This window comes from Drosophila miranda, chromosome 4 (genome assembly GCF_003369915.1).
Source record: "Drosophila miranda strain MSH22 chromosome 4, D.miranda_PacBio2.1, whole genome shotgun sequence".
Taxonomy (NCBI): Eukaryota; Metazoa; Arthropoda; class Insecta; order Diptera; family Drosophilidae; genus Drosophila; species Drosophila miranda.
This window is the reverse complement of record NC_046677.1, coordinates 18966559-18989130: the sequence shown is the minus strand read 5'-3', so window position 1 is coordinate 18989130 and position 22572 is coordinate 18966559. Positions and strand designations below refer to the sequence as shown.

Below are 22572 nucleotides of genomic sequence, written 5' to 3'. Positions count from 1 at the left end.
GTATGAACAGCTGCTTCTCGATATGCGAAAATAACTAAAGTTGTATATTCTTAGTGAAGTTTTTAGATGTATTTAATTGTTATCGACTACTTCCAAAATGCATAAAAAGTTCCAGCCCTACAAACATAGTAAACAAATAATGAACTTCAAGTCTGCGACTCAATGTTCATACGGCCACGTCATTTGGTCTCTCTCCGTTATTCTCTTTTTTGCTGACATTCTACTCAGAAGTTTGGGGAGGAAGCGCCGATGCCCTGAAGTTCTAACTCGTTGGCAATATACGTGAAAAATAAAAACGGGTAACGTATGCAGTAACTAAAAAAAAGCATTCTAAATTCCAATGCTTTATTAAAGTGTATATTCTCTAAATTTATTAAAAGGTGCGTGCTCTCTGATACTTCAACCAGGAACAAGGAAAAATCGCCAGAAATTCATAATTTGACAAATCATTTAGGATGAATATTTTTCGGTTTGCTGGAGATCTATCTCATGTTTTTGCCATCATAATACTTCTGCTAAAAATATGGAAAACTCGATCGTGTGCTGGGATATCTGGAAAATCGCAAATATTGTTCGCTGTAGTTTACTTAACACGCTACCTCGATCTCTTCACCACATATGTAAGCCTCTATAACTCTGTTATGAAGGTGCTGTTTTTGGCCACTTCTGGTGCAACGGTCTATTTGATGTACGTAAAGTTTAAGGCAACTTATGATCACAACCATGATTCGTTCCGCATCGAGTTCCTTCTTATACCTTGCGCCTTGCTTTCCTTCGTCATTAATCACGAATTCACAGTAATGGAAGTGCTTTGGACATTTTCAATTTATTTGGAATCTGTTGCCATTTTACCACAACTTTTTTTGGTAAGCAAAACTGGAGAGGCAGAATCTATAACTAGCCATTACCTCTTTGCTCTTGGATCATACCGCGCGCTATATTTGCTTAATTGGGTTTATCGCTACATGGTAGAATCGCACTATGATCTTATTGCGATCTTCGCTGGAATTGTTCAAACCATTCTATACTGCGATTTCTTCTACTTATACATTACCAAAGTTCTTAAAGGCAAGAAACTGCAGCTGCCAGCATAATTAAAAAAATTGTTAACTTTAATACATCGACACATCAAAGGCATTAATAAGCAGCGTATGTATTCCAGCAAAGACGGATACAAAAGCAAATAAAGAATGGACCGTTTCACAAAGAATTTTTAGTTTATGATAATTTACAGAAGATGTATCGGGAGAATTTTTTGTGTTGCAACTATTTTATGAAAAAGAAAATCAAAAACTCGTGAATAATACATGTAAAAATTTAACAATTGTAATATTCTTTGTTTTCTAAATGAACACTAGAACTATTCAGAGGGAATCAAATTTAATATTGAAAATGGTTTGGATATTTATACCCGGGGAGGGGGTATTATCCAATTGTGCACAAGCTTAAAGCGCATGGAAGGAAGCATCTCAAACCACAAAATATATATGTACATTGTATGTACACACTTGATCATAATAATAGGTACACGTTGAAGCTTTTCATTAATAATTAGTTGTATCGTACTTTAAGTGTTGAAAACAAAATTTTGTTTGGTATGTTTTATTTGTCAATGTATTGCAGTTCCGTGACAAAAAAATGAAACAGGGGAACCGCCGAATAACAGAGCTTTAAGCGAAATTGTGAGTTGACATCACATTTTGGCTGATCAAAATAATAGGTACAGTGTCAGTAAATTTTGAATATCAAGTGAATAATTTGGAAATTCTTGGCTTTTTGGCAACTAAACATCCATTTAATTTTACTACAGTCTAATTATAAACAAATAATTATTTTTGTTCTTACAAGAATGGGCCGAAAGTCTTATTATACAGCCCAATTGGCTCTTAGTCTGAAAAAAGAAGGCCAATCTCTTCGGGCCATTGCCAAATTAATGAAAAGGTCTCATAAATTGGACTAGAAGTTAGTGCTCCAACGATCCGTAGATGGCTACAACAAGCAAACCTTCCAAGGAGAATAGCAAGAAAGGTCCCACTTACGCGTCAAAAAAATTTAGCCATGGGGCAAACTTTTGCTAAAGATCATAAAGACGGCGCAGGATGCGACGGAGAGAAAAAGTGGAGAAGCCTTTTATGGAGCGACGAAACTAAAATAAATTTATTAGGAAATGAATGTGAAAGCAATTTAGGAAGTCCTAAACAAAAGAATTTTGATCCATGTTTCACAAAAAAAAATTGTCAAACATGGAGGTGCCAGTTAAAGATATGGGGCTGCTCATCCTGGTACGGCGTAGGTCCATATTTCCGACTTAAATCCAATCGAAAACTTGTGGGGAGACTTACGAAACGAAATTAGCTAAGTTTTCATTTTCAAATAATCAAAAATTATGCGAGGGCGTCCAAAAATTGTGGTATGAGACACCTGCCAGACGCTTATTAAAAGTACGACAAATATAATTATAAAGGTGACACAAAATAAAGGTGGATACATCGGATATTAACTATTGAATCCCATTTAGGCAACAAAAAAATAATAATCAGTTAACAAACTTTTTTCATAACAATACTTGAATTGTACCTATTATTTTGAGCAGCCAGATATTGACTTTGAAGTACAAATGGATCTATTTTCTTTTATAACATTATCTTAGAATATAATCAAGTTGATTTGATTGAAAACAAATACTGTAGGAATAATTGAGAACTAATTTTAAGTTTAATATATTGCATAAAACCGTTTTCTGTTATGTTAAAGTTTACGTAGATGTGTGTACCTATTATTATGATCAAGTGTGCATGTATGTATTAATCAAAACGACAAGCAGCTTTAATATACATATGTCTGCGTACATATGTCCTTTTTCTTTTGAACGGCATTACAAGGTTACAAGTAGAAACAAATCTCAAAGAGACCAACAATGGAGGCGGCACTGGATGAAATAATTGCCGGTCTGCTGTGCACAGATACCAAACGCATACACAACTGCACCGCCGCTTTGAGAAAGGCGTTCGAAAACCCAGAGGCACTGCCGGTGCTCTGCCAGATGCTGGTGTCGACCCGCGAGACGCAAATCCGCCAGTTTGCAGTTGTCCTGATGAACAAGCGCCTTGCAAAGCTGCGCCACTGGCAGATGGTGCCGCCCGAACATCAGGCAGGCATTAAGGCGTGCGTGCTCCAGGCATTGAGAAGGGAGAAGGAAAAGAGCGTAAAGAATGCCATAGCCCTGCTTATTGGGACTTTAGTGCGTCATGAGGCAGACAAAAAGGACTCGTGGTTGGCCCAATTGCTGAGCTTTATTTTCGAACGCTGCAGCATGGACGATCCCAAAGAGAGTGAGCTGGGATCCTCCATATTCGCCAGTCTGACCGACAGCGCCCCAGATCAGTTAATCAGCCAAATGTCTGAGATCTGTCAACTCTTTTCGAGTGTGCTGATAGCCGCCCAGAGCAATGGAGATATGGCCACGCTCACTATAGCCAATATGATGCAGGGAATGTGTTCCTTGATTCCATTCATTGTCGGCCACACAATGGCAGAGCAGACGGTTTCCAGAGTCGTTCCTCTGATGCTCGCTGCTCTCCAGGCCTTTGTCCAAAAGGGAGTCCTGACAGAATTCACTACCGCCTTTGAGATCATGGATTCCGTTGCAGAGTACGTGCCGAAACTGCTGAATAATTACTTAAAGATGTTGGTTGATTTCTGTCTGGCGACGCTGAGCAACAAGCAGATAGATGACCAAATCCGTGTTGTGGTGGTGACCTTTGTCGGTCGCATCGTCCGCGTCAAGAAGAAGGCAATCGTCAAGCAGAAACTCCTGGACCTCATCCTAGTCACCGTATTCGAGATGACGTGCAGTGAACTCGGCAACGATGATGAGGACGACTATTTCTCGGGTACTAGCAACACGCCCGTGACCGCGGCTACACAAACCTTCGATGTGATGGCTCTCCAGTTGTCGCCAGAAAAGCTGATTCCACCACTTCTGCAGATTCTCGAGCCAGCTCTCCAGAGTCCGGACCCTCTGCGCCGTCGCGCCGCCTTCATGGCCATGGCCGTCAGCTCCGAGGGTTGCTCGGAGGCCATCAAAAAGAAATACTTGGAAATAATGCTAAACATAATCAAGAGCGGCATCATCGATCAGGATCCAGCCGTGCGCAATGCGGCCTTCTTTGCATTGGGCCAGTTCTCCGAGTTTATGCAGCCCGAGATAGCAAAGTTCGCCTCACAGATTCTGCCCGTGCTCTTTGAGTTTCTCCACCAACTGGTTGTGGAGCTGAAGATGGGCCAGCCGGAACCCACACACATGGATCGCATGTTCTATGCCCTGGAGGTTTTCTGCGAGAACCTCGAGGAAGAGATTGTGCCACATCTGCCGGTGCTGATGGATCGTCTGTTCGAGTGCATGGATCAGCAGAACTCTATTCACATTCGACAGCTGGCCCTGTCGACCATCTCGTCGGTTGCCACCGCATCGAAGACGAATTTGGTCCCATACTTCAGTCAGATTGTGGAGATACTGAAGATTTATCTGTTGAATGAGTGCGACGAGTCGCTCAATGAGCTACGCATTCAGGCCATCGATACACTGGCTTCTATTACCCGAACCGTTGGTAAAGAGAACTTTATTCATCTCGCCCAAGACACGATGAATTATTGCATGAATATGCTGGAGCTGGGACCAGACGATCCAGACCTGAGGCGTGCCATCTACGCCTTAATTGGTGGCCTGTCCGTTGTTGTCACAAGCGATATGAACACGTTCTTCCCTAAGGTTATCGAACGCATGATTCAGACGGTGGTGTCGACGGAAGATGCTTTGGTAAAGCTACGAGAAGACTCGCCGACGGGCGGCCTCTTAACTGAAATCGATCTGGGCAATACCGACGATGAGGACGATGATGACGACGATATAGGTGAATATCAGGTGGAGAATGACTACGTCTATGAGAAGGAGGAGGCCATACTGACGCTCAAGGAGTTTGCAGTAAATTCGAGAAACGCCTTTTTCCCCTACCTCACAATGGTGTTCGAGGAGGTGTACAAAACCATAGATCATTGCCAGGATGTCATCCGCAAGGCAGCCATCGAGGCCCTCTGCGCTTTTGTAATTTGCCTCCACAAGATGAACGACGGAGACGGAGTAAAGCGCGCATGCTCGATTCTCATTCCAAAGTTTATTTACCTTGTTAAGAACGACGAGGAACAGGCCGTCGTCTGGCAAATACTCGATGAGCTTGGCGAGCTCTTCAAGGCCGTGAAGACGTCGGCCTTGCCCACCCCTGATCTTGCTGAGTCGGTTGTTGCCTGCATCAAAGATGTGCTGCTCAATAATACGGCCTGCCAGTTCAATGAGCCTAGTGGCGGTGGTGATGAGGAGGAGGCCGATGAAAGCGAGTACGATGAGGCGCTCATCGAAAGTGGTGGCAATCTGGTGGCCATGATTGGCCACGCCCTCCAACCGGAGACATACTCGCTGTACTTTGGACGACTGTACAATTTTTTCTTGACCAAACTGGCAAAGGCCAAGAAGAAGGATGATCCAGACCAGCGTTCATTTATCTATGGCGTCCTGGCCGAATGCTTCCAATCGTTGGGACTCTGTGTGGTCACCTATTTCGATTGGCTCTGTCCCGTGCTTCTAGTGGGCACCACCGACTCGTACGCCAAGGCGCGCCAGAACAGCTACTTCGGCCTGGGCGAACTGGTCTATCACGCCGAAGAGAAGTCCTTTGACTCGTTTGGAGTGATTTTGCAGGCCCTCTCCGATGCGATCGCCAAGGAGCAGAATGCCCCTGCCCTGGACAATATCTGCGGGGCTTTGTCACGCCTGATCATAACCAATCACAATATTGTGCCCCTGGGTCATGTGTTGCCCGTATTCATGTCCAGTCTGCCCCTCCGCGAGGACACTGGAGAAAATGACGTGGTGCTGAAGGCCTTCCGCGTGTTGTACATGAACACACGTGAGAGTATTCTCCCTCACATCGAGCAGATGCTGGGCATCATCTTACATGTGCTGTTCAAGCAGGAGTTTCGAGATAATGACACCAACGCCAATGCTGTTAGTTTCATGAAGGAAATCAGCATCGAGTATCCACAGCAATTCAACAGTGTGGCCAACTCGAGTCCGGAGGTGTTCACATTCGTGCAGACCCTGTAAGCAGCACCAGCGCGGCTCCAAAATCAGACCTCGCAACAAATACCTTGCTCATACACATACACATTCAAGAGAGTTCCAGGCCAAAGTTTCTCCAGTTTCGGAGTAAAAACAAATCTAAAAACCTTGATGTGATCGAAGTTCAGTCAAAATTTTTCAAAAATTCTCACGTTCGTTCACACACAGTACACAGTACACGCAGTGATGTCAGTCAGTCCCAAAATATTGGGCACGTTCATAGATACACATAAAAACTCTCGAAGAAATCCATCTCGGAGATAGTACATGGAGATACGATAGATACGAGCTAATGGAATGTTAACGAAATGTTTTTTAATTATTAATTGCAAAGCGATATGGAATAGTCTGAAATAAAATAAACATTTCGTCTATCTGTTTCTATGAGAATTATTCATAAATCGAATATCAGTAGCTTGAATTTTCTATATTTTGAAGTAAAATGGGTGGCACAGTGTTTAGGGAAAATATTACGTCTAACTCTGTAAGTGGAAGTCTGCAAAAGTTTTTTCCGAACGCTTTCTATGGATAATAAAAAGTGCTTCGATTTATGAAACTTTATAAGAACTGTATAATGCAGTAATTTTGCACAGACTCATCGGGTTAAGCTGGTTATATCAGCCCGGGGGGAACGGCCAAAAAAAAAAAGCATATACAAATTTTATACGCGGTACAAAGTCAGTAGAATAGAATAATCATAGAATATATTTTATATGTTGTTTGGTATCGCTGTTCGCAAAAGACACAAGTTGATTGTCAAAACAAAATTTAAAAAAAACGAAGGCAATGCCAATGCAATTTCAATTGTGCATTCTGGCCTGCAAAGTTCTAGCTGGAAGTTGAAAAAGGTAGCGATGACAGAAGGTATTGCTGCGGTTGGTCCAGCGTATTCAGCTATGGAAGGACATGAAGTCACTGTGGGCCAGAGGAGTGGTCTCCTTATCTAGCTCACTTGCATCGCTGACGCCTTTCATGGATCAATTTGGAGTTCTTTTCGTAGGTGGTCGACTGAAGAATTCTCCGCTGGAGTTTGATGATATGGCATATTATGGCGGATCTCCCAACGGAGTGGCTCGACGTTTCTCAAGCTTTTGAGAATAAAGGCGCATATTTTTGTGGCCCGTTTTTCTATAAGCCTGAGGTACCAAGACTCTTCATCTGTAGATGATCAAGGATTTATGTGGAATTGCTTCAATCCATGGTCGCTACATAAGCGCCAGATAAAATCCGCGAGAAATTCGGTAAGAAAATACAACAAATTTTGTCGGTACTAGGAATGAGATGGTTGAGTTGAAACGCCTTTTCCTCACCGACGACCATCAAAAGACGATGCAGGATTTTGTCTTTCTCCAGGCTATAGACTAGCACCGTGGTGGTCTATGGGAAGCTGCTGTGAAAACGGCCAAGTACATCTTCTACTGTGCGAAAGGCATTCTTCTTGCCAAGGCGGTTCTTGGATTTGCCACCTCTAGTTTCCATTTTAGAGTGAATGGTGCATTTCTTTAATGATGGTCCTCCTGGTTCGTCTACTAATCCTGACGTCACAAAGCCTGGTAGCGAATACCTGCAGTACCTGGTTCGGTGGAAGGAAGAATATGTCCATATATGTACATCACTGCAGCAGCGCTCAAAGTGGATTTCTAGTTTCTTTAGTTCGACTGCTTGCATTAGGTCATTAGGTAACGGGCAATTCATAAAACGCGCGCTTTTGTTTACCATGTACATAGATCTAAATGTATATAGTACATCGAACCTGCCTTACTTTTTATTTTAACCTTCAACAGGTATTCAAAAATCTTAATAGCTGAATATAAATAAATAAACTTTTTTTAATAATCTGTTGTTCTATTTTTTATGATAACATTCAGTTTACATTTTATTTATTTATAGGGCCTCCCCTTTGCAGGTCAAATGTTGAAAATTTCCCCATAGTAAAAATGAAATTAAGTATGCACAACCTATCACAGACGATATCAATGGCCAAAGATCTGGATATCGTAAAGGGGCTTTGATTATTAATGAAGCCCCCACAATGACAATTAAGCAGATTTTTGATATATATAAAAATGCTTTTTGGCCAGAACTCGGTCTAGTTTCAGAATAAAAACATTTGCAAATCAAGTGATATATTAAAACACATGCCAGCGACGGTACTAACAAACCATCTCTTTGTAAAAGTGGTAGCATGGTGAATACTGACATTTCGAGAAAGAGAATAATTTCGTTCGGCCACCATGTAAGCAAGCATAATGATGGTAGTGCAGCCAGCAGAATAGTCTTCTCGTGAACCTAGAATTGTATCGAGTTATAAAACTGTTCTCAAGTTAAATTCTTCATACGTACTTGAAATGAAAATAAAAAAAAAGCAATGGCAGTATTGAAAAGGGATAATAAAAAACCCATTTTACATCGCTTCCTATACAGTGTAATATTAGTTGGCAGAGCACTAATTAAGGTGAAAGCCAGACAAACTAGAGCCATGTGATTATTCAACACATGTTGTCTGAAACATACAATTTTTGTACTGTTTTTTTTTACTGTTTTTATTAATTAGTTTGAGCTTACTTTAGTTTCCAAATTATATTTAATGAACACCAAAAATTAGAAACTTTGTCTTCAAATACTGTGCGCCCGAGAGGAAAAAGGCGATGTAACACTTCAGCCACCGCATGAAGCGATCCAGACCAAGGGTACCAAAGCAGGCAGAATGTAGCTAAAACAATGGTTGCGGTTATTCCTAATTTAACTGCAAATAACCTGAAGCTAAAAATATTTGTATTAAAACATGTTCAGTATTAAATAAAGTATGAATATATATTTAATAAAGTTTCAAGTTAGAAGGCCAATAAATTTAAGTTAAAAGCAGCCTATTAGGCTTTGGGTATGACCCTCTTAATGTAATAAAGTCGTAAATATATATTTCGTTTCTATGGCACCTACATATATCAAAACATGGGACTCAGCATTCATTCTGACTATAATAATTAAACCCGTAAATTTAAAATTGATATCCACTGCAAAATGGATTTGTTCCTTCTGTATATAATATAATAATCCGATCTGATCCAGATTCGGCAATCTATATTGTCATTCTCAATAGCCGGCGTTTTTAGTTTTATCGTATCTTCAAAATTGCGGATGCCACAGATTTTCGTCCTATTTGGGGGCGGTGCGAAATTTCGAAATACACTTCTAGCAGGGTGATATCAAAGAAGTCTGAATAAAAAATTTGGTTGCTCTAGCTCTGCACTAAGATCTATGCGCTCAACGGGACGGACGGTCGGACAGGCAGACATGGCTGTATCGGACTCGGCTATTGATGCTAATCAAAAAAATACACTACTGGGAAAAATAGCGTGCTAATTTTGTTATTAAATAGCTCGAATATTTTTGAATGGCTGCCAATGGTTTGTATTTTGAGAGGCTAGTGCTGAAAAATATTTAAACCAAAAATTAAAATGGCGAAAGCCCTTCATTCAATGCTAAGCTTAAATTTATGCTGGATGGTAATTTTCGGTCTGGTCAAAATAATAAGTATAAGTATAAATAATAATAATGAGTGAATTCAGAATTTAAGTTACATTAAATGTACATATGTTACATACACTGCCGCTCATTTGATTAGAAAAGGGCAACAGAAACTGTTTCAATGGCAGAGACAACCACATATTTCGTGTAGGTTTACAATTGAGCGACATTTATAGAGTATTTAAATATACCATAGGATTATTATAAGTGATTACCGTAAGCATACCTGTTTGCTGCCAAGCATTCGCCTAGAATATACGTAAAAAACGGAATGCTGTGGTATAGTTCCATTTGTTTGTAGTTCAATGCTAATGTGAAGGCAAATGCAGCAATATATTGTTTGCCATGCAGAATTGCTGCAATAGCCGCAGCTGCTAAGCCCAACGACACGTTATTGTATTGAAAATGTCCATTGTCGATAAGCACTTGACCAGGATAGGCGGCGAACAACATGAAGGCAAACAGTAGACTTTTGCTTTGAAAGCTTTTATCTATACAAATACACACCCCCAAGATAGCCGGTAAATAGATTAAAATGTCTCCTGTCAATACAGTTAGTCGCATAAAGCTTTTATGCAGTCTAGATTGAAAACCTCTACTTTTATGCAACTCGATAAAGCGAGGATCAATGGATTCTGCTATGCGACCAATTAAATAGCTATGATGTGCGGTTAGTGGAGGATAGTCTAGCCCCCAGTACTGCAAATCATTATCGGAGCTATTCGTATACCATTGACCAGGCTCCAAATTAATTGTCACTTCTTGCCAGTGGCGTTGAGCTTCATAGTCACCGTACATAGGAGGCGAGTCAAAGCCTGAGAATGAGTACAATGAAACTATGGATCTAAGCGACACAGCTACGCAAGCTATTGCTAAAATTTCAGATTTCATATTTCCTATGCTATTTGTTTTTAACCATTAGTGCTGAAGAAATTTCGATGACACTATCGATTGGTGTTTAAAAATAAAGAGTCTTGTCACCTATCGAAAGCAACCAGATAGAAAAGTTTCGATTTTTCTTTTAAAACCTACTAAACAATTCTCCTGTGTATGCCTGATCGACACAGAATGAGCGTTAACATTGGCACACAGTTGCGTTATTAAAACAGCTGATGTGTGTGTCGATGACAATCAGATAGCGATTTTGTTCTGGTCATGCTAAAACTAGCCGAAGCAACGAATATAAAAGGAAAAAAAGAGTGATAAACATATAAATATATACTAATAAAGTTATACGAAAATAAATTTCCATTTCCATATAAAATATAACATATATAAACTTAAAGCATCAGCAAATTATGTTTACATTTTTCTTTTCCACGCATGTCAATTTTATTTATGTAAATGCCATGTGCAATTCATTTTTGAAATCGTAAGATCATTATCAAACGTTTCTAATCTGTTGGAGCTGTTGTATACTACGCTTTTCATGAATTCTTGATATCTCAAAATCAAAATTGCGATTTGGTTAAATGACACACAAGTTCAGGAAATCCCTTTGCCATAACTTTCTAAATATGTATAGTAGTAGTAATGATAATAATAATGATATACAAATAATACAAAAAAAATCTAATAAAGCGTTGTAACAACCCTGTTTTGGAATGCGCGATATAGCTCGCCGTATCCAAGGTCCGAGACAGAATATTTTTGTGTGTAGCCCCTCCAGTCAATAATCGTTTACATCCTTCCCAGTGACAACGCTTTAAAGGTTAAGTTTATATAATATTTTTTTTTTATACTTAATGGATTTTGAAAATGTGCCGAGATACTCGCGGTCCACTCCAGGGAATCCTAGGGCTTCGTCGGTTTTGTTCTTCTACACAGTCCTATTTGACGGGGTAAGCGTCGTTTCCGCGCTGGATCCTTGTTCTGCGGGTATGATCTGCCAGGTGCCAGGTTCCCTGGTCATAACTTGAGAATGTATCGGGAGGCACAATCAGGGATTCTAGGAATCTGCATGCTTTGGGCTTCAAGTGGTTCAGGTATCCTAGTTAAGGCATGGGTCAGAGACGACGCTAACGGATTCTGACGATCTGCGGGTTCTGGGTTCTGAAGTGGCTCGGAAACCGTCTGGTCTTCTAGTTGAGGAGGGGGCCAGCATTGTCTAGACTTGGGGTGGGTTTGGAAACCTATCTTGACAATTTCGAATCTTGTCCTGATCAATTTAATTAAAACGAGGGGGAACGTTGTGAGTTGCTGCGGACACCGCAACTCTGCAGTTATACCCGATACTAAGTCAGAATGGCTCTCTTCCGGCAGACGCCGCTAATATTAAACGACACGACAAAGAGTGCGTGCGAGAGAGACAGAAAATCAGTCTGAGCGTGACGTCGGGCGCTGCGTAGCCACTGCAAATTGATTTGTTCCTATTGGCTATACAAATTATCTGATCTGATCCAGATTCAGCAATCTGATAGATATGGTCATTATCTATGATTCTGCGTTTTTAGTTTTCTCGAATGTGCAATATTGTGGATGCAACAGATTTTCGTCCTTTGTGTGGGCGAAAGGGGGTGCGGCGAAATTTTGAGATACACGTTTTATAGTAAGATCTAACAGGAGTGCGGATACCAAATTTGGTTACTCTAGCCTTAATAGTCTCTAAGATTTTTGAATATCCCCAGATTTTCGTCCTTTGCGGGGGCGGAAGGGGGTGTGGCGAAATTTTGAAACAAACTCGTCTCGGTCCGATATATTAGGAGTGTGGATACCAAATTTGGTTGCTCTAGCTTTTGTAGTCTCTGAGATCTAGGCGCATATGTTTTACTCTAAGCAAAGCCGCCTATGCTACGTGTGTGTTAGAGAGAGACAGGGCGAGAAAAAATGAAATTGTTTTCTTGATGCTGGCTATAATAATAATACGATCCAATTCAGATTCCGCAGTCTTAAAGATATGGTCATTCTCTACGTTTTTGGTTTTCTCATATCTTTAAAATTGTGGATGCCACAGATTTTCGTCCTTTGTGGGGGCCGAAGTGGGCGGGGCGAAGTTTTGAAATATTTTTGTAGCAGTGACATATCACAGAAGTCTGGGTCCAAAACATCGTTGCTCTAGCTCTTATAGTCTTTGAGCACTAGGCGCTGAAGGGGACGGACAGACGGACGGACGGACAGACAGACAGGGCTCAATCGACCCGGCTATTGATGCTGATCAAGAATATATATACTTTATGGGGTCGGAAACGATTCCTTCTGGACGTTACACACATCCACTTTTACCACAAATCTAATATACCCCAATACTCATTTTGAGTATCGGGTATAAAATAAACAGTAATGATAAATAATAACATGATCTCCTAATCCTATTCTAATTTCAACTTATTCTAACTTAGTTTTGTGAGGGGCGCGGCAAAAAATTTCAAAAAAACACAGATTGAGAAAAAGTGTTAATATTTAAATTTGTATTTAAAGTTATAAATTGTATAATATTATCATTCGTATAAAGTTAGTGTAATGTGGTGTGCGACCTTTGAAGTTCTCCTAAGTTGGATTGAAAACTTTGTGTATCATCGCGTACATTACTAGGACCTATTTTATTTTCAATTCGTTGACTGGTGTCCCGCATTACACCACTAAAATCAGGCAATTCGGGAAGATCTAATGCAAGGTGCGCAGAAAATCTCTTGTATACCGAGGATTTGATGCTTTCTTTTTTCATTTTTATCCTGTTCTCTTCCGCTGCAAGTTGTTGCTTTAAAAAAATTGATGTTTTTAAAATTGATTGTACATTGGAAAATAGGGACTCCGATTTTTCTATTGTTTGTAGTGCTCTGTGAATTATAAATAATCGTAATGTTATCGTTAAACTTGTAGCAAATTAAATGAGTGGACATACTCTACTCCATATTCCATGTCATAGCAATGTCCCTGAAGATTTTTCTGCAACTGGAACACTTCTTCACGTTTTTCATATATCGCTGGTAATACTTTCCGCACATGCTCCTAAAAACAAACTAATGCAGTAATATCGAAAATAATCGTGAGGTATATTACAAGGCTAAGTCCGAAGGCCGAATACCCTAATTACACCATTGAAATGTGGTATTGTCCGTAAGGTTTTGCGCTTCCAAAAACTTCTCAGTTAGTCGACTATGCAGTTGGAAAGTTCATAATCCGTACGTTTCTTTTCGATATTTAGCCGATAGTTTTCAAATGAAACCCTGAATAATTTACATATATTGCGCAAAAATGCAGCTGTTAGCACGAAAACGAAAAGTGTTGTTTCCCTACATTTTAACGAGCATCTACCGCTTGTTCTAGCCACCGATGAATCTTTATATGGCATTGGTGAGGTATTCCTACACATTCAAGCAGATGGTACGGAAAGGCCAATAGCATTAGATGAACATTATATGTCCACCAAGTTCGATAAAGCCAAATAGAAAAGGTAGCACTTTCGATTATATTTGGGGTAACAAAAAATCATCAGTACCTTTACGGCAGAAAGTTATTTCTACTACTGATCATAAGCCATTGGTTACCATATTTAACCCAAGCAAGCATCTGCCAGCGATGACTTCGAACAGGCTTCAGCGTTGGTCTATAATTTTGATGCCCTAAAACTTTGAAATTAAATATCGCAGCACCAAAGCTGAATGAACCACTCTTACGTCTTCCTATCAGATCAGATGAAAAGTTTGACACTGAACAGGCAATAAATGCCGAAATAATCAGGCAGAATCTTAAGATTTTCAGATGCAGTCCTTCCCTGACGATTAACAAGAGACGAACTGAAGAGAAAAATCGAGCATTTAATCATTATTGGATGGATTCTTTTTCATATGTAACACAGAGGGTTTTCCGGCTTCACTTGAGAAATACTTCACTACAAACCATAACCGATTCGCTGTTAGAGGCGTGCTTGAAACTTAAAACAAGTTGTGAGCCAGATTTAACAGCTAACTATTATTCAATAGTTATAGTTATATTATTTAAATACTAATTTCATATTTCTTTCAGAGCTAGCTAAAATAAATATGGTTTGGGCGAAACATTTGAATATTTTTATTAGAATAAAGATTACGTATAATTAATCTATTTATTTTAAAATAAAATAAAATGTTGATAATATAACTTATCCTATACAAAACCTTAAAACCTGGTATATCCTTCTGTGTCAAAACGTTAACCCCTGTTGGGCAATCTGATCCTCGGATTATAATTTCCCCTTCTTGAATTAATTTCTTAGCTCATTTAGCTATATTAGTCTAACATATATTTTTCCTGCATGTATGCGATCGGTTTGGTTACACGTGTCGCACGTCTTTCGGCAGCGGTCCTTGGATGATTGGGCAAGAGGAGAAAAAACTCTCAAGATTACAATTTATTTTAGTGTAAGTTGAGTTTTAACCACTCCGAAGATAACGGTACATAGTAAGCCCCGGAATAAAATTGGTGAAGTTTAAAAGCATTGTCTAGACTCTAGAACTACAATAAACTAATGGGAAAGACTCAGCAGCAGGATTGGCTCTGCATCACAAAATAATGATCACAAAACTACCACTACCTCAAGTAAATTAACAAAGTTTGTAAAAGAGCACAAAGTACCATCTGTTGAATTTACCACGAAAGGCGTTAAAGCGGTGAGACACTGTCTGCCCTGACATCACCAACAAAAGATGCAGGAAATGCAAGGAACTGCAAATGCTCGATTCTGTTATGATCAAGCTGGAATCAGTCGATTGCATTTCCTTCGCCAAAGACACCTCAATCCTGTGGGATTTTAATTAAACTCTTGGCGGTCCCATTCAACCGGAGAACTAAGGGCCACATAGATCTAAGTTGGGCGGTCCGATCTACCGATTAAAATAAAATAGAGAACATAAAAAAGGGGTAAATTGTGTCTGTCAATACAATTGTAGCCGCTTGTTCAATACGAGATTATATTATTATACAATATAGTTACAATAATAACAGCTTGACGTACCTGAACTCGAAAAAAAGCTAGGGAAGGGTCATTTGCGAATATGTGTACATTTTCCGATATTTTTTCGGAAGCTAAAAAATAAAATGTTTTAATATTTACTAAAATCAGCACTTTAAGATTATTAATGTGTATGTGTGCATTAAAAACATATTTAAGAACAGAAGGCTAGCTTTGCTGGCCGAAACTCCAAATACCCTTGCAGTTACCCTACGTCAGTTATTTTTTTTTCAAACAAGCTTGGTTTTGTTTATTGAGTTATGTGAAATTGTGAATTTTTGTGTAAATTATTACATCTGGTTGTATTGAACTTTGCAAATGTGATAAACTGATAAATGCAGCTATAGCTCCAGCTATAGTAATAAAGTAAAAAAAAATGCAATTGGTCGAGATTGGCCTTATGTTTTTGGAACAGGTACTTTGTAGAGTACCTTTGATCAATTTTACAGTAAGTTGCGAAAGATCTGAGTTAAGTATTTACATATACATTTTACACCAAAGCTAGTCAATAGAAAACTAATGTAATATTTATTTTGATTCAGTGTATGCACGACTATTATTATTTTCCTGTGTATATTGTCTGCACCTCATATGAACATACGTTCGTAAGATGTGTTCTCTACCCCGACATTTATTTGATATGGGAAATTTATTTAATAACATACTTTTTCTTGTTTTAAAGATCAATTCACTTGCTCGAGACATTGTTTTGCTTTTAAATGGCACAACAAAATTAAGGAAAGAGTAGAGCTGGGAAAATATCGATTCAAACATCGATATAATTGATTCTTTGGTTTTGGTGAAAACATGGATTCTTTTGTTGGCAATCGATGTTTGTTTGACCACATGAAACCAAATTTCACTTCCTATATAAAAGGCGAGCTTGATTGAAAAAAATGGCAAACAATTAAGAAATTACACAAAACAAAGCGAGAGATACTTCAGTAAATTGAGAGCAGTAAAGGCCAAACTAACTTCCTACAGAGCAGATACAATTTTAAAGGGATTCCAAAGAGTAACGTTTTATTGTGCCTGTATGTAATAGCCAATAAAAACGCAAATTTATTAATTTCAACTTGTAATATATAACAATTCAGACAAAAACTTGGCTATTGTTATTGTCATGTTGTTTTTTTGACGGATGGTAAATCGTAGATGGTGCCAGTGGAAATCGAGGTTTCAAATCTGTCAAAAAATCCCATCGTTCCCCGTATATATTCTGTGGTGGAAAAGAATATTATATTGGAATATATTGGTGGAATATTTTTTTAAATGCACTTTTATGATGAGCTCACAGATTGCCGCCGGCATACAAATATCCTCCTTGTCTTGTAGAAGAGAGTCTTCAATACCCTGCTATGACTGCTATGCATCATAGAGGAGACAGGACCCTCCTTGTGGGATGTCTCTGTTGACATACCTTCATTAATGATTTACCTGTTTGATCGCTTTCCTAATGAGCCATAAAGTATGACAGCAGTCTTAGCGTAAGCACGGTTTAGCTCTAGGCTCTTCCGAAGTTAGGGAGCACCATCGAAGCCCACTTGACCACTTTTCAACCACTTTTGGGCTGAAATCTTGATCAGCCCTCATCTCCACATATGTTTGTGCTCTGGCTTGGGCGTTATTTGATGGAAACTCTTCCCTCGCAATATAAAAATTAGACAGCCGCAGTATTGCATAGCTACCTTACCAAGGTATCGGTTTTGCGATCCGAGTCACCATCCACCCCAGGTCTGGGATGGGACCCCTTTGGGTTAGCTCCAACGATTTTCACCGCGCCGGCTTTGTCTACTATGGGGGTACCGGGCCAGTAATTGGCACTGGAGTTGTAATTGCTAGCTGATAGCATTTGAGGAATTCCTGACTCATGTATGTTTTTGGTTTAGCTTCCATTTTGTTCCCACTATTTCCAGAGAAGGGGCAAGCTCGGTCCGAGCAGAGTTCCAAGTTTCCCGGCTAATGCATTCTTGGAGCAGGCGTATTTTCCGTATAAGTTTCTGAGTTCTCCGTTAACGACTGGGCCAAATTTGAGAGTGGGTCGGGTGAAACCTTAGTCCGGTCCGGAGTGAGGTGAGTGTGGGGATTGAAATGTGAGACGGTAGTATGTAGGGATCGGAAATGAGCTACTTATAAGAGTCGTCAATGCAAGCGCATCGTCTGCGACGTCTTTTTCGGTATGCCCACTGTACCAAACACTACATATATGTACATATGGTTACGCACGGCAGTAGCTTAAGTTCTTTCGTCTCTTTATCTCGCCTTCTTTTCTTTCGATTACGCCGTCCGCCTATAATCGGGCTTATTAAGTTTAATAAGCTTACATTTAAATTCTTGATAAATCGTCAATCGAGAGTATTCTTTTCTCGGCTTTAGGAGCTTATATATATTTAACATTTACCTTGGGTTATTCAAAAATGACTTTAAATAGAAAATATTGCCAGAAATTTTATAAATTGCGTGCTTTGAAGACAATTTTACCGATAATTTGTATATTTTGTTTTATTTATCTAGACAACGTATCTCAAAAACCATGTACAAAATATGTAAAAGTTTGAGTTTGATTCGTCATGAGTTTGAAATTTTTATTTGAAAGACATATAAAATATGTTATTGCTCATACAAAAATAGAAGTGTATTCAAGATTGAATTCTGAACAAAAAACTTATTTCTCATATAATAAATACACACAGAAACACATCACTGGGTTGACTGGGCTTGCAAACGTAGTCAATAATGAATATTCTTTATGATATTAGAGATACCCTCTAAAAATTCCTAAGAAATACCCTCTAAAATGACAGATCATTAGTTGGAATCGGACAGACCACTATGACCACTATGTCATATATCTGCCACAAAAACGAGGGGTTAAAGCCAAATAATTATAATTAATTAATTCTTCTAATAAAATAATTTTACAACCTAAAGTTATACTTCGGTCGCAGCTTAACAGACTGCTTGCAGATTTATTGGCCGTGTTTTTTCAAGGGAATACTTAAAAACTACTATTTAAACTGCTTTTGTTTTGCTTAATGTAAAGAATATCAGTATCGGGTATAAAGTATTCGACGTAATCATATTTTAGTTCTTATGTTATGTGAAATTCGAATATCCAAAATACTAGTAGTTCATGCACATGCAATGCTGACGTTGTATTTTCCATGATAATAAAAACTCATTCTTGCATCGTTGCGTTTTTTTTTTTGTTTGTTTAAAGTTTAAAAAAAATGTAACATTTGTGTATATTAGTTGATGTTACGAACATGTGGAAAATTTTATTTTTATATGGTTTCAGTGCTTTATCAAATCTTAACGCTAATTACCTTGAAAATGAATCTACTTTAGACATTAATAATGAATTCGAACAATTTAAGGTAGGTACGACTTTGACTGAATGTAAGAACCGAAATTTATATTAACATTTTTTTTATAGAAGATAAATAATAAGACGTACAGTCGTAATTTTGATGAAACACGTAGTCTTAAAGCATTTGAAGTAAACTACAAAATAATAAAAGACCATAATAAAAATTATCAGGACGGTCAGACTACATTCAGGTTAGCAACAAATATTATGGCTGACATGGTATGTATAAACATGTTCATATGTCATGTGAACGTAAAAATATAAAAAAAATATAACAGAGATTTGTTTATCTCGCTCGTCAATACAATACACATTTTCTACAGAAACGCCTCTGGCGGTATAATTTCCTCGAATTAAAAAAAGTTTTTTAATTTAGGCAAAGTTAAATTTTTAAAGTTTTTTTAAAATTGCGTTTTTTTTTAATGTGTTTTTTAGAGTAAGTGCTTCTTATTTTCACCTTAATTAAGTAACTTACATCTAGTTATAATAAGCTGATAAATGCAGCTATAAATTGGACCTGAATACTTTATAGCTTCAGCTGATCGTCTGGGCCTAAGCTTTCAAATGCAAACTGTATAATTTTTGCAGTATTTTTTCAAAATTTTGACATTAAAAACTCAGAAAACGTCGATTTTTCTCTAGTGTTTTAATATTTTATTTATATAGCTGGCCTTAGTTAGTCGTCGTTTTAGGTATAGTTTTCAAAAATCTGTGGATAAACGGCCGTTTGACCAACCCTCCTAAAGTTATGTTCCGTTCGGTATGTCTTGCTACTAACTACAGTATACAGTATATAGATGTGCCAGCTTAACAACGAATGTGTCGCCAGCGAATTTGCTGCGGACGGCCTCTGGGTCTTCGCCTATGGCGTGCGGCTCGTGCCGTGTCATCATGAGACATTCATCACGCTCGCACAAATTCAGAAGAATAAAGAAATCTGTAAATGTATGCGCTTGCATGTGTGGTACGCATGTGTGTTTGCTCGAGCGATTTCCGTGCCAAAATATGTTGTTCTTCTTCGAATATCCGATTGCGATTGACTAATTATATTCTGTGCATTAATTTTTAATTTCTAAGTACATTTTTTTTCGATGGAATTTGTCAAATCTCTCGAGTTTTCTATGGCACCCCCGTGTAATTGGAAAATCCTACTAAATCGCATTTACTTTTATAATAGAATTATAACTTTTCAACATTTTTCATTTAGAGTACAGAGGGTTATTTAAAAAATTTTCTACGTTTATTGAAAAGTCAATCAAACGTAGCCGACGATAATATTGCTGAAATAGTTGGATCGTCACAAATGACTAACATCCCCGAAAGTCTGGATTGGCGGAGAAAGGGGTTCACGACCCCATCACAGAATCAACAAAGCTGTGGCTCATGCTACGCTTTCAGTATTGCTGAAAGCATTGAAGGACAGATTTTTAAACGCACAGGAAAAATATTGAGCTTAAGCGAACAACAAATTGTAGACTGCAGTGTGTCTCATGGAAATCAAGGATGCACTGGAGGATCTTTACGGAACACTTTAAAATACTTACAGAGCACAGGCGGTATAATGAGATCGGATGATTACAAATACGTTTCAAAGGTAATTTTTTATATTTTTTAGATTTGCACTTCATTAAACAATGCAACAAAAAATTGTGTGCGCTTTTTTTTTGCAAGCTCAAATACACAAATTTACATCTGTTTTGCAGGGAACGCTCTAAAGAGTCAAGAAAACCTGTGGTATCCGTTTGAATACATATAAATACTTTTCATTGCTTTATTTTCAATTTACAGAAAGGGAAATGCCAGTTTGTAAGCGACCTTTCCGTCGTTAATATTACTTCTTGGGCTATACTACCAGTTAATAATGAACAGGCAATTCAAGCTGCTGTGGCACATATCGGTCCTATTGCTGTTTCAATAAATGCCACTCCAAGGACATTTCAATTATACAGGTATGATTTAAATACTCAGAAATAAAAATGGTTTTACGACGTGCTCTTCTAGCTAATAACTAGTTGGTGCCGGAGTTAACCGTCCAAGAAAAATCTTGGTGTAATCGGCTAAGATGCAATCATTGCAATGCATTGGTCAGCGTTCAGCACATTGCTGGTAAAACTTTCCAAACAGAAAAAAACGGAAAACGCTCAATAAAATCCATTCCACATATTCAAATCTATAAAATACTTAATTTTTTCAGTGACGGCGTTTATGACGACGCTTCATGTGTGTCCACATCTGTAAATCACGCAATGTTGGTAATTGGATTCGGAAAGGATTTTTGGATATTAAAGAACTGGTGGGGCGACCGTTGGGGAGAATCTGGCTACATGAGATTGAAGAAAGGCATAAATTTATGTGGAATTGCGAATTACGCTGCGTATGCAATTGTGTGAAAGTGCATTATTATTATAAATATTAAGTTGTAATATTATTTCATTTTTTATGCAGATCTAATGATAGGTAAAAGTTAAAACTACTCTGATAAAGTTTTTTTTTCGGCTACTACATAATATGAAAATAGTTGTATGTATTTTCTACTAATTTTATATATCGAAAAGGACTATTCAACGTTCTTCAACCCATTAAAATGTCTTTTTATCAGCTGTGTCTCCAATATGGAATATTTTAATTCGCTTCTTGGGTTTAAATAAATGTTTAAAATCATAATTTTCGATCACGTTATTTGTAGCGCAAGCGATGCTGAAATATCCAACTAACAAGATGTTGCATAAGGCTCCAAAAAGCAGGAAAAAACATTTTTTTAAGGTGAAAATAAAAAGAAATGGTAACCGGCTATAACCATTTAATTATACGAAGTATAGAGTTTTAATTGTTGTTTTGGTGTATTTGGTTGTGTTTAACACCAAGAAGGAAACGATTCTGATCCTATGAAGTATATGTCGGATCCTGAGAGCTATTTGGCCGCGCATCATGGTACGTCCTTAATCAGCTGCTTTGTCTACAATGCCACTGTAGAGCGACCACAACGACCACAAGTCGTAAGCGTTTTGTTTTTTCTCTCTGTCTCTTTCTCTATGTGATCTCTTTTCAGTTGTGATCCCTTCTCAGAAGAGGAAGAAAAGAAGATCCTTTTTCTTTACAACATTTACCGCACTTACGCCCTGCTCATTTGAGACGTAGCTCTCGAACTCAGACTCAAAATGAAACGTTTTTAAAATCAAAATATAATATCGGGCGATGAGACAAATTAAAATATTTTAAAATTGTCACAGACAGCGACATTTGAGATATATTTTCTGCATGTAAATTCTTAATAAATAGCATTGCATCGAGGGAATGATTTTATTGCCTAAGCAAGTAAGATTGGGGTTGGCGCACGAGCGAAGAGACTCTCGTGAATTCTTCATGTTGGTCGCCGGTGGTCAAACGGGCAACGTTGCCATCCGCTGCTGCCCATACCCCGACACATTCCATTTAGAATAAAATTAGGAGGGGCCCAGTCCATGCCAGGCGATCATCGCCGGAGTAAAGCCGTTCATTAACTTTTTACTTGAAACAAATTTCTAAAAAAAAAAACACAATCGTAGAGCATGCACGCCTGGTCACACTCTG

The 22572-nt window shown here is 38.5% G+C and overlaps 5 protein-coding genes across 6 annotated transcripts; 3 read left to right on the top strand and 2 right to left on the bottom strand.

Annotated features, from left to right (window-relative positions):
• The first annotated feature begins 166 nt into the window (after positions 1-166).
• Positions 167-1321, top strand: LOC108163950 (ER lumen protein-retaining receptor). 2 transcript variants are annotated; one of them, XM_033392945.1, is made up of 2 exons: positions 167-304; positions 381-1321. In XM_033392945.1, exon 2 carries the CDS (start codon positions 456-458, stop codon positions 1092-1094), a length of 639 nt encoding a protein of 212 aa, XP_033248836.1. In that variant the 5' UTR covers positions 167-304; positions 381-455; the 3' UTR covers positions 1095-1321. The 2 variants fall into 2 exon arrangements, with proteins under 2 accessions (XP_033248836.1, XP_017154980.1); XM_017299491.2 differs by having other exon boundaries at positions 168-299.
• Positions 1322-2917: 1596 nt separating this feature from the next.
• On the top strand, positions 2918-6160 carry LOC108161248 (importin-4-like). The gene has a single exon (XM_017295471.2). It carries the CDS (start codon positions 2918-2920, stop codon positions 6158-6160), a length of 3243 nt encoding a protein of 1080 aa, XP_017150960.2.
• A 1839-nt stretch (positions 6161-7999) lies between these two features.
• On the bottom strand, positions 8000-10675 carry LOC108163370 (probable dolichyl pyrophosphate Man9GlcNAc2 alpha-1,3-glucosyltransferase). The gene is made up of 4 exons (XM_017298622.2): positions 9930-10675; positions 8741-8938; positions 8519-8678; positions 8000-8464 (listed from the first exon to the last, which is right to left on the bottom strand). The coding sequence occupies exons 1-4, from the start codon at positions 10592-10594 to the stop codon at positions 8060-8062; spliced, it is 1428 nt and encodes a 475-aa protein (XP_017154111.2). The 5' UTR covers positions 10595-10675; the 3' UTR covers positions 8000-8059.
• Positions 10676-13095: 2420 nt separating this feature from the next.
• LOC108163766 (BLOC-1-related complex subunit 8 homolog) lies at positions 13096-16400 on the bottom strand. The gene is made up of 4 exons (XM_017299241.2): positions 16298-16400; positions 15636-15706; positions 13545-13651; positions 13096-13479 (listed from the first exon to the last, which is right to left on the bottom strand). Exons 1-4 carry the CDS (start codon positions 16335-16337, stop codon positions 13155-13157), a joined length of 543 nt encoding a protein of 180 aa, XP_017154730.1. The 5' UTR covers positions 16338-16400; the 3' UTR covers positions 13096-13154.
• A 2468-nt stretch (positions 16401-18868) lies between these two features.
• LOC108164243 (cathepsin L1) lies at positions 18869-21605 on the top strand. The gene is made up of 5 exons (XM_017299877.2): positions 18869-19009; positions 19069-19221; positions 20210-20596; positions 20791-20951; positions 21197-21605. Exons 1-5 carry the CDS (start codon positions 18899-18901, stop codon positions 21390-21392), a joined length of 1008 nt encoding a protein of 335 aa, XP_017155366.1. The 5' UTR covers positions 18869-18898; the 3' UTR covers positions 21393-21605.
• Positions 21606-22572: the final 967 nt, after the last annotated feature.

Bases quoted from the DNA above. Each gene is read 5' to 3' on its own strand.
- LOC108163950 (XM_033392945.1), top strand. From the start codon at position 456: ATGAATATTTTTCGGTTTGCTGGAGATCTATCTCATGTTTTTGCCATC.
- LOC108161248 (XM_017295471.2), top strand. From the start codon at position 2,918: ATGGAGGCGGCACTGGATGAAATAATTGCCGGTCTGCTGTGCACAGAT.
- LOC108163370 (XM_017298622.2), bottom strand. From the start codon at position 10,594: ATGAAATCTGAAATTTTAGCAATAGCTTGCGTAGCTGTGTCGCTTAGA. The intron at 8,939-9,929 runs GTATGCTTACGG...AAATATTTTTAG, and splicing joins GAATGCTTGGCAGCAAACAG to CTTCAGGTTATTTGCAGTTA. The intron at 8,465-8,518 runs GTACGTATGAAG...ATACAATTCTAG, and splicing joins TTTTTTTATTTTCATTTCAA to GTTCACGAGAAGACTATTCT.
- LOC108163766 (XM_017299241.2), bottom strand. From the start codon at position 16,337: ATGTCTCGAGCAAGTGAATTGATCTTTAAAACAAGAAAAA. The intron at 13,652-15,635 runs GTACGTCAAGCT...GTTTGTTTTTAG, and splicing joins TAGCTTTTTTTCGAGTTCAG to GAGCATGTGCGGAAAGTATT. The intron at 13,480-13,544 runs GTATGTCCACTC...TATAATTCACAG, and splicing joins GACATGGAATATGGAGTAGA to AGCACTACAAACAATAGAAA.
- LOC108164243 (XM_017299877.2), top strand. From the start codon at position 18,899: ATGTGGAAAATTTTATTTTTATATGGTTTCAGTGCTTTATCAAATCTT. The intron at 19,010-19,068 runs GTAGGTACGACT...TTTTTTTTATAG, and splicing joins ATGAATTCGAACAATTTAAG to AAGATAAATAATAAGACGTA. The intron at 20,597-20,790 runs GTAATTTTTTAT...TTCAATTTACAG, and splicing joins ATTACAAATACGTTTCAAAG to AAAGGGAAATGCCAGTTTGT.